The sequence below is a fragment of the Monopterus albus genome, unplaced genomic scaffold (genome assembly GCF_001952655.1).
Source record: "Monopterus albus unplaced genomic scaffold, M_albus_1.0 scaffold234.1, whole genome shotgun sequence".
Lineage (NCBI taxonomy): Eukaryota > Metazoa > Chordata > Actinopteri > Synbranchiformes > Synbranchidae > Monopterus > Monopterus albus.
In genome coordinates this window covers 275,145-286,160 of record NW_018128114.1, presented here as the reverse complement: position 1 = coordinate 286,160, position 11,016 = coordinate 275,145, and the positions used below count along the sequence as shown (strand labels likewise).

The window sequence follows — 11,016 nt, the reverse complement described above, 5'->3', positions numbered from 1 at the left end:
GCATGGAGTTTGCTAAAAAATACCTGAAGGACTCCAAGATGGTGAGAAATAAGATTCTCTGGTCTGATGAGACCAAGATAGAACTTTTTGGCCTTAATTCTAAGTGGTATGTGTGGAGAAAACCAGGCACTGCTCATCACCTGTCCAATACGGTCCCAACAGTGAAGCATGGTGGTGGCAGCATCATGCTATGGGGGTGTTTTTCAGCTGCAGGGACCGGACGACTGGTTGCAATCGAGGGAAGGATGAATGCGGCCAAGTACAGGGATATCCTGGACGAACACCTTCTCCAGAGTGCTCAGGACCTCAGACTGGGCTGAAGGTTCACCTTCCAACAAGACAATGACCCTAAGCACACAGCTAAAATAACGGAGTGGCTTCACAACAACTCCGTGACTGTTCTTGAATGGCCCCGCCAGAGCCCTGACTTAAACCCAATTGAGCATCTCTGGAGAGACCTGAAAATGGCTGTCCACCCACGTTTACCATCCAACCTGACAGAACTGGAGAGGATCTGCAAGGAGGAATGGCAGAGGATCCCCAAATGCAGGTGTGAAAAACTTGTTGCATCATTCCCAAAAAGACTCATGGCTGTATTAGCTCAAAAGGCTGCTTCTACTAAATACTGAGCAAAGGGTCTGAATACTTATGACCATATGATATTTCAGTTTTTCTTTTTTAATAAATCTGCAAAAATGTCATTAATTCTGTGTTTTTCTGTCAATATGGGGTGCTGGGTGTACATTAATGAGGAAAAAGATGAACTTAAATGATTTTAGTATATGGCTGCAATATAACAAAGAGTGAAAAATTTAAGGGGGTCTGAATACTTTCCGTACCCACTGTATATACACACGCACACACAATATATGCATGCAAAATGTACAAATTTACATTATTAATTATATTTTGTGCTTTATGGTGTTTTTACCATAATAAATATTTTAAGACTTTTCTTGTCAAATGGCCTTGACTGGCTCTGTAGAATTTAACTGATCATTGACATCATCTTTGCTTGTCTAGTAATGGCTGGCATGGGCGCAATGGGCATACGATGACCTGGCATCAAATAAAAAGCCAGAGAGGCTGTAACATAACACTGTAACCAGGGTGCGATTTGTATCTATACAGCTTATTCATGACTAGGGTGTTAAAGCAACATTTTTAGAATAATTATAAACTTTAACAAAAGAATTTCAGAACATAAACTAAACCACTGCATTTTTAAAATGTTTACCATCAGGCCTTCTCCTTTCCTCATACAGGCTGCGTTCATAGACAACCCAACATTCAACAGTTAAATCCCCCTGAGCGCCACTTGGCCAGAACATCTATTATAAATATCAATATTCAGTTGAAAATAATCTCAAAATAATGAATTAGCACCATGTGTTGTCAACCAAAAAATAAATAGGCCACAGTATATTTCTTTGCGAGAGGCTTCTGTATAATGAGAGGCTTGTCATCTCTGTATAGGATGCGGTCATTTTCATCAAATGGCCAGTTTGGATCCCCTAAATTCTTTTAACTTGTCTTTAATTTGGACAGGTTTTAGTGTTCTTGTACAGCGTGTTGATACTCTGACTTAACACCGAGTTAAACCGTAGTCAATGAAGAGGTCGTAGCAAGATGAAAACATTTACTGTCCACTCTTCATATAACATCACGGTAAAAACTGCAAATAAACAATACAATAAACACTGTGTAATGCTGTAAATATGCTTATTTAACCAATATCTATACTATAAATGGTGGTACACTTCAACACACATTCAAATGCATTGTATCAGCTAGCTTATGCACAACTGTAAATAAATTTCCTCAACTTTACATCTAACTCTTTTTAACACAATCATAGCAAATGTTAACTATACTTTGTCAACTGACACATATCATAACTTACGGCATTGCTTCTATCACGTTTCCTAGCAGATGAAGATGAATGCACATGCTGCAAACAAGAGCCTTACGTCAGCCATCTTTCTTACTAACGGGAAATCGCTAAACCCAGAAGTGACGTCATCACCCGGCGCCATTTAGTAAATAGGTTTAGCGTTACCATTTTTTTTTACATATGTAATTAAAAACCTGGCCCTTCACCAAAAACAGATAACAACTTCAACAAATAATTAGCTAAATAAATGCCTTAGAGGCAACACACAGGTAGCTGTAGTTTCCTTGCCGACATAGGCTAGTTGTATTCACTAAATGGTAAAATGGACTGTATTTTATATAGCGCTTTCTCACAGTGTGTTGCACTGGCCAAAGCGCTTTACAGAAGATCATACACCATTCACACACCGATGACGACAGGCTGCCATGCACCGGCGCTAATCAAGCCACCGAGCAAGACGGGGTTCAGTGTCTTGCTCAGGGACACACCTAGGCATGGGGGGGAGACCGGGAGTCGAACCACCAACTTGCTGGTCAGGAGATGACTGCCCTACTCATGAGCTACAGCCACCCCCACTATGGATAAAAAGTAACTCAGCAGGGGCAGAGATATATAGACTGGGGGGTCTGTACCCCCCCAGCAAATCGTGTGTGTGGAATGTGGTGAAATACTTTTCTGAATTACTATTTTTCTGGTTTCAGAATGAAACAGACATTATTTAATTTGTTCTCCAAATGAGAGAGTGCAGTGTACTCGCAGTTTTACAAGGTTTTGTCTACTCAGAGAGTTGGGCTGCAGAGATGGAGGCAGACGAGAAAACATTCCTGGCAGGTTTTAATCGTATACATAGCCCTGCAGCCGTACATATTTGGCTGTAGTGGTGGGTAATTTAAACCACTTGAAACTCTTGGCATCAAAAGCTGCTTGTCTCTGTGAAGGTGGTAATCTGCACGATGCTCATTTGTTTGTGAAGTGTCAATGTGGAGAGAGGGCTTTTGTTTGTGTTGTGTTTTTTTATGTAAGATCATCACATAAGACCTCAAAGATCTACAACACATGCAAACGCCAAAGGCTCATTCTGGGTAAACTGTCTCTCTCTGAGGCAGAATTTGTTGGAGTTACTGAGTGGGATATTTATTCATTGTCATTTCACGACTGTCAGATGTAAACAGTTCAGTTAAGCACCACCTCAATATCCTATATTTTATTATGCAGTAATGTGTAACCACCATTTCATGTTGTCTCTGGTCAAAGTGGAGGCAATTTTTTTATAGTTGTGGGTAATGGTGTGAATTACTTATATGTTTGTTACTGCTTATCTAAATAGATAAGGGGCACAGGGAGAGCATAAGGGAGAGGGACGTCTGTACCACCTTGCTGAACCTGATCTCGGATAAGTGGGAAGAAAATGGATGATCTAGTAAAGCAACAGATGTTGAGTATCTGATGCATCTTTGCTTTCTGCAGAATCAAGAACCGGTGTTCTCCAAAGATGGAAGCAGATTCTTCCTGACTGTCCCGGTCAAACAAGGAGGACGGGGAGAGTTTCATCACATCGCCATGTTCACTACACAGGTGAAGGTCGAATTTATAGTCATCTTACCATGAAGTTAATGCTTTATCACAGCAGGGATCTATCTAAATTCTTTCAGGAATGATGTGTTGCCATAGCTTTAATAAAAATATTTTATTTATATGTGCAGCTGAGTGTATGTTCTCAAAGTGTTTAACAAAAATGGAGTAAATTACTTACAGCAACCCATATTAGTTATGCTTAGTATCTTCCCCCTGATTTATGATACTTTCCACCCTACCGGTACAGGCATATGATCTAATAAAAAGAGCCTGTTTTCATCAGCAGAAACGAGGTCCTCAAATAGCCCAAGTAAGAAAAATCTCTGGCACCATGTGTAAACGGCTATACTGACTTTTTTCTCGAGGACAATCTAGATGTCTCCTAGTCAAAATCTGGCACTGTTCTGCATTGTATGGCACCATAGTAACAAGTGTGTGTGTGTGTGTGTGTGTGTGTTTAGTCTAGCAGCTTGTAAGTCTTTTAACCCCTGTTGCATTACATCTATGTTTCTGAAACAGGGAGCAGATGCAAATACAAGTCTAAACTCTTGGTGACAGCACATATGTGCGTGTCCATCAAATTGCAATTTTGGTGACCACTGGCATCACGGGCAGCCAGGCACAATCTGGAAGGAATGCACTATGATCAGCTGGAGTCAGGATGGACTTCAGTAATGGCCAATCAATTCAGTTCCTCTCATCCACCTTTAGGAGCACCAGTGGAAAGAAAAAAGGGTTAAGTGGGGAAAAAAAACCCAAAAAACCCCCCCCCCCCAAAAAAAAAAAAAAAACACAAACAAAAACAACCCAAAATCAGAACAGGTTGGGATCATATGTAAAATCAAAATTAAAAAGTGATTTTTTTTTTCTAGAAGGTAATTTTCTGGCACCTTAGCTGATAGAATTTTTTTTTTTTTTTTTTACAATTTTTCTATCGTTTTCATTTATGTCTTTAAAATAGAAGTGTTTTTGCAAAATACCAGTTATCCAACAGAAAAAAAATGAAACTTCCTTATGTCTTTAAACAGACAAATACAAAGTGAGGTCTTGAGATTTGCTAGTTTGTATACAGAAAAACACACAAGGTCAGTTAACATTAAATCTTGATACCTGATCAAGTGATTTTAACAAGGGATGAAGGTACCACACTGAGCCAGCAGGATTCTGTAGAAGTGTGAGTGTGGAGGAACTAACAGATTCCTGTTGGGTTTGTCCGTCTGGACCGGGTACAGTTATGAAGATTGGACCCATGCAGGTTGTCTAACGTGTTTTGTTTGCAGGGTACAACATGAATCAGTGTGATGTTACCGATTACATCAATATACTTCTGTGCATAAGCCAGTAAAAAAATTTCTTAACATGATGGAAGGTGCTAAAACAAAAACAGTCCTTTCACTTGACATAAATGTATTGATCGGTTTTAATATAAAATGATTGACTCTGGAGACAGCTGCATTAATCTGGAAGATTTTACTGTTTAACTTAGAACCTGCCAACAAAAGCTTTCCAGTCTCATGTTAAGAAAACAGAACGCTGAAAATGAAGCACGTGTTTCATTCTGCTGCTGTCCACAGGTGTTTAATCATCTACAAAGAAAAGAGCTGACTTTCTACAGGTTGTCATAAAGCCTCTAGATAATCATCACCTTTTGCTCAACTTGAAAACATTTTCATCTGTTTCTCTGGTGAAGACAATTTCAAATATGCAGCTGAGACCAGAGGATACAGAATGAGAAGACTTAGGTTTACCAAGTTCAAATAAATCACCTATCCTCTTCTGTTTCTCCCAGTTCAGAGCAGATCAAAATGAAGTCCGACATTTAACATCAGGAAACTGGGAGGTGACCAAGATCATTGCCTACAACAAGAACTCTGAGAATCTGTAAGCCTGAGTTTTATATATTTCTTAAAAATAAAAACTCATCTAGATTCACATTTGAGAGAGTAAACAAACTGTATCCTTGTTTTCAAGTGTATACCACACTTGCACTGTACACAAAGGAGTGTGTGGTTTGATAATTAAATCCATAAATTTCATTTAAAGTCCCAGTGGCTTCTCATTTCCAGACATCCAATGTTTAATCTTGGGTACCTCTAGTTTAGCTTGGCACATTTCATAACGCCAAATAGTCTAATTATTTCAGAATGATAGAACCAGAGAGACTCTTCCTAAAACAAGAGGATAGTTTGAATGCGCACACCACCTGCTGCTGATCTGGAAGTCATCAACACAAACAAAAAACATTGACAAATAAGCTACGTTTTCAACAATGAAAATACCTCAAACCCTACCTGACATGTCCACTTTCATATTCTGGCTCGAACATAAAAGTGGACAAGAGCAGGGTTCGGCTGGCGGAGCTGGAGCGGAGCTAGCCGAGAGAGGTAGCAGCATAGCTGGAGTTGAACTTGGCTGGCGCGATTGCTGACGAACGAGGAGATGAACTCTACGGGAGCGGTTAGCTAGCGTCGCTGGAATAGTGCTAAGATGGAGCGGTTAGCTTTAGCTAGCGTCGATGGAGTAGTGCTAGGCTGGAGCGGTTAGCTAGCGTCGCTGGAATAGTGCTAAGATGGAGCGGTTAGCTTTAGCTAGCGTCGATGGAGTAGTGCTAGGCTGGAGCGGTTAGCTAGCGTCGCTGGAATAGTGCTAAGATGGAGCGGTTAGCTTTAGCTAGCGTCGATGGAGTAGTGCTAGGCTGGAGCGGTTAGCTAGCGTCGCTGGAATAGTGCTAAGATGGAGCGGTTAGCTTTAGCTAGCGTCGATGGAGTAGTGCTAGGCTGGAGCGGTTAGCTAGCGTCGCTGGAGTGGTTAGCTGACTTGCGATATCAGCTACAAGTAAGGGCAGCACGAAGCTGCCCTGCTGGGTAAGACTGGGAAGGAAGGCACTAGAACGGAGCTGGGGCGTCTGAGCAGGTAAGATGCACAGCAAGACTGGACTGAGCAGAACTGAGACTCATGAGTCTAACAGGTGAGGATCAGCAGGCAGAAACTCTCTCTTGGTTGCAGAGTAGAAAGTCAGCCAGCGACGTGTTTCAAGAACAACAACAACAAAAAGCTGACTGTCAAAGGAAGAAGAGGTAACAGAAAGAGTCCTGGTTAATAAATGCTCTGGCGCCAAGTAACTCGACCAAGCTGGTTCAAGGGAGAAGTGAGGCAGAGGATGCCATGTGACGTCACAGGGCTCTTTAAACAAACACATAATGAGGTTCAATATTTAATGTGTTTGTTATCTCTTGTTTTCTCTTGACAGTTATTTTCTCAGCACAGAGGGTTCACCACGAAGACGGCAGCTATTCAGGTTGGTTTTTCACTTATTGTGCACTTCTTGGTGATGACAGCTATTTTACAATACCAGTGTATTTTAATTAAAATTCTAATATTTGACACCAGACATTCTGTATTTTTGTCATTAACAGTAAAAGACCAATATCTAAGAACTAATCTACTGTGGTGTCTGTGCCTTCAAATACCTGATCTAGGTTATTCCTCTGACTAATTCTGACATGACCAGCTCCAGAGCTTTTAAAAAACATAACACAAAGCATCTTATTGCATTTGGTGACTTATTCTTTTACTACAGTAAACACACCCAGCATACATTATTTTGAATCAGTCTGGTGACTGCATTATCAGTCTTTGGATAGTAATCATTTCATTATTCATCTGTCAAATATTTTGACATTGGTTAATTATTTGGTCTAATCTGTATCAGAAAACAGTGAAACGTGTCCTTGGTCATATCATTAAATGTTCGATCAACAGATTATAAAACAAAACTGAGATATTTAGTTAGTTATATAAAACAGAGACAAAAGCAAATTCTCATGTATAAAATGTTCAATAATCCCTTCCAATAAGATTCCAGTAAACACATTGTTCACATATTTGCAGCTATGTTCATAAATTGAATCATGAAGAAGATTTGCTAGTCATCATTTTGTATATTGTTTGCTTCTCGGTTTTGGTCTCTTTTGGGGACTTCTGACCATAAGACAAAGCTAAAGTAATGCTAGCATAATCTTTGAGGTCTGTCTTCTACTCAAAACATTTTGTGCATACTTTCCACATTTTTTTCTTTTCTCTCCCCAGCGTTAAAACTGTGGGTCTGTTCCCACGACAGTGTTTAACATGTGAGCTAAATAAAGCTCACTGTCTGTACTTTGATGCTGACATCAGCCCCACAAACCAGCACGTCATCCTCCACTGTAAAGGTAGGACAGCTAATTTAAAAGTTCCCTTAGTGTCTGCTCACATGCTTCAGTAAAATGGCAATGAAACATCTTTATTTTACATAATATTACAAATGACCAAGTGAAATGGAATATACTGTTGTTAAAAAGTGGGAACGCCTTTGAGAACCACAGCAGTTTGTTGCAGAATACCACCCTCAGTGGCTGAGGGTTTCAATGAATTCATTTTCCAGCAAACTAGCACTTATTGAGAGGTTAATAAAGCTTTACCCATCTCATATTCCAAAGGAACACCTCTGTCCCATGATACCCTTCTGTTAGCTGCTACAATCTAATGGAGTCAAATGCAGTTTTATAGAGTGGATAAATACACTTTAGTGAGTGCAAGTTTATCATCCAAATGTGTTCAAGCTTCACAGAAGGCTCAAGGAGTTTTGATCATTATAATAGAAATGCCACATCACTACACTGTACATTTAAGGTGATGTATAGCAATAATGGTTACGTCTTCCCAGATTCGATGCAGAGGTTTCACCTTCACTGCATGGCATTAAGTCTCTCATGTTTTCAGGGCTTTGTGAAATCCACAAATATACAAATGTGATCATCTCAGAGTGCGGTGAAGTTGAACAACCTCAAACCTAAAATGACATGAGTGTTCATTTAAAGACAACACAACTGCAGATGACTGCAGATAACACATTCCGAAACCCCATTTTGTAAACAGGGGTAATAGAGTGTATTATGTCCCTAATTGAACTGTTTTCATTCACCATGCCCATGTACTGAGATCATCTGGCATATGTCTGTTTGCTCATTATAATCTGTCACCCTCCAACTATTTAATTTTAAATTCATCTCTCATCAATTCCAAATTAGGGCCATAAAATTAAAACAATTAGCCACGCTACTGTGTATAATTACTTTTAGGTAATGGCCAATGTATTTGGCAATGAGTAGCTTATTTAATAGAGGGTAACTTCATATTTTTTGTGGTTTTATTATATTTTGAACAGATGAGAGTGCTGCATGCTCAAAAGCATTTGGGTTTTGCCGAGGTGATTTACAGGACAACACTGTTCGCTTTCTCAAATTCAATAAAAAGAATAGGGAGAGCCTGTCTACAAATGGCCAAACTCACACAACCCACACAAACCTGTCCTGACACCTGTTTTTGTCAAGAGCAACAAAAGCCTTTTAATTCCACTCATAAAAAGCTTCTGTGTACATTCAAGCTGCATGCACACAATGAAGGCCTCTCTCTGTGCGACACAATGTTTGCAAAGGTCAAACCTAATACAGTCTAATACACAGTGCAAGAAGGGAAATAAAGTATGAGCTACAGTACACAGTAGCTTGTGTTTCAGTCCAAAGAATGCAGAGCAGGAGGAACGTGGGGGAGGTGGCAGCTGTCAAGGGAAAGATGCAGCAGTAGGTGAGTTATTGAGCAAACCTGCCATCCTATTAACCTCTGACTAAGTATTTTACAAAAGGGCACAGAAAAGAGCGGACTTAATTTAACAGTCTGAGGCTGTTAGGGAGGCAACACAAGTGACCTTCAACCCCTAACTGATACAGGTAAGATAGGGAAGGTGACAATCAAAATCGAGATGGCAAGACGGCTGTCTGCATTTGACCTGTGTGTAAGTGCTGTAGTGGAGCAACCTGTCATGCATTAAAGTACCATTTAGTATGTCATGTTTTCATTTACATTGGAATTATGCCAAGGATTTCACTTGCTGATATGTAAAATTATCCTCACTATTGATGCACAGCACACACGGTCCTTCAATCATGATTACAGAGTAACAGGATCATGTTTAAATTACTTACAAAGTTTTTTGTCTTTTTAACTCTAGGTCCCGGAGCGCCTACTGTGATCTTACACAGCCTCAATAATTCAAGTAAGGACTCTGTTTAGCCTTGTGGGGATGACGGCCATGTGATGACCATCTTTGTCTGCAGGGTATCTCAGTTTTTAATTAGAAAACCAAGACGCAGAGCTCAAGGTCGAGATACTGAATCCTATCCAGCTGTGAAAAATAAGCAGGAAAAATCAAATCCACGTTCAGTCATTTTGCATCAACCATAGTCTCCATTAAAGCTTACTGGCAGTTGCAAATTTTGGCTTAGAACAGCATTTCAAAAACAAAGTATTAAACAAGAGTAACAGTCATCAACAGGAAGGTGGTTCCGTCTGTGAGAAGCGTACAGTAGCAGCTAAACGTGTCTTCACCATGTTTGAGTTTGACTTGAGTTACCACCATGTGCCTGCTTCTGAAACATGTATGGGACAGTTAGGTTTACATCCTGTCGGCACATCAGAGGTGTCATTTGGTCCAAGGCTGGACACTAGAGTGGAATGGTTTCTGTCGCTCTGCTCTACAATAATAAAGTCACACAGTCAATAAACACAGTTTCCAGCTGTCACTCACTTTCTGCTTGACATTATTGTCACTGCCTGCTCTCTCTGATCATGTACTCACTAAATAATTTTGGGTTTAGCTTGAGAGGAGCAGCTAAAGTGCACTAATGTTCCTTAATATCTAGGGTTTGATTTAGAACGAAGTGAACCTTTATCCTGCGCTAAAAAAGACCACATCATTCTGGCAATTTTCTTTTTTCCCTTCCTTTCCAACAAGCATGAATACACACACTCAAACAGACCCACATATCGTTGCAGTCACTGGCAGCACACATGCTTACTGTACAGTGCACACATGCTTCTTCTTGTTATCCATGACTCTATGTCTATTCAAAAAGTCAACAGCTGTGCTGTAGAAAAGCAAGCAATTTGCCCAGGGTTATTTGGATAGGCCCTCCATCCACAGCTGGGAACTCAAGGCCCCTGGCGGTTTTCATAATGAGACGTCTATTGATTTTGGGTTTTCCATTAGAAATGCTGGATGAATTCCATTTCATTTAGCTGTTTCTCAGATGGCTTGAATGGAAAAATGGCCAAATCAGAGAGTCTCTTTTTATTTGGAGTTTATGTGTGGGCAAAATAGCAAACAAGCTGCCGTGTGTAACAGGCCTTTCAGAAATCAAACCGTCTCACTGTTTTGTTTTGTTTTTTGTCCTTGTCCAAGTTTAACATTAACACAAAGACCAAATTATTATGGTTTCTATTAAGGTCAGTGGCAAATTATTTCCTTTTACAAGTTACAAGCTGTTTCGTAATTTCTTCTTTTTGATTCAAAGGCTGACAACGCACATACTTTATAATCACCTGTATTTGGCCAAGTATGTTACACACAAGGAACTTGTTTCCAGTACAGAACCGAGGCAGCCATCTGTGGCACCAACTGTACCTTTTGTTAAAAGATCTATCTGTATTTACCATAGTCATTGGTTGAA

At 40.0% G+C, this 11,016-nt stretch overlaps 1 protein-coding gene and 1 long non-coding RNA gene across 3 annotated transcripts in view; one reads left to right on the top strand and one right to left on the bottom strand.

The window, feature by feature from the left end:
- LOC109971740 (uncharacterized) overlaps nucleotides 1-2,254 on the bottom strand; it is a 7,056-nt gene extending 4,802 nt beyond the window's left edge. The window contains exon 1 of the long non-coding RNA XR_002276591.1: nucleotides 1,904-2,254. This is a non-coding gene — a long non-coding RNA (uncharacterized LOC109971740). The remainder of the gene's footprint in view (nucleotides 1-1,903) is intronic.
- The window catches only part of dpp10 (dipeptidyl peptidase like 10), a 208,487-nt gene that overhangs the window by 188,039 nt on the left and 9,432 nt on the right, over nucleotides 1-11,016 (top strand). For both annotated transcript variants that reach the window (XM_020620179.1, XM_020620180.1), the window contains exons 13-17: nucleotides 3,362-3,469; nucleotides 5,259-5,350; nucleotides 6,720-6,767; nucleotides 7,559-7,680; nucleotides 9,519-9,563. In XM_020620179.1, the coding sequence (XP_020475835.1) occupies nucleotides 3,362-3,469; nucleotides 5,259-5,350; nucleotides 6,720-6,767; nucleotides 7,559-7,680; nucleotides 9,519-9,563 (415 nt within the window). The remainder of the gene's footprint in view (nucleotides 1-3,361; nucleotides 3,470-5,258; nucleotides 5,351-6,719; nucleotides 6,768-7,558; nucleotides 7,681-9,518; nucleotides 9,564-11,016) is intronic.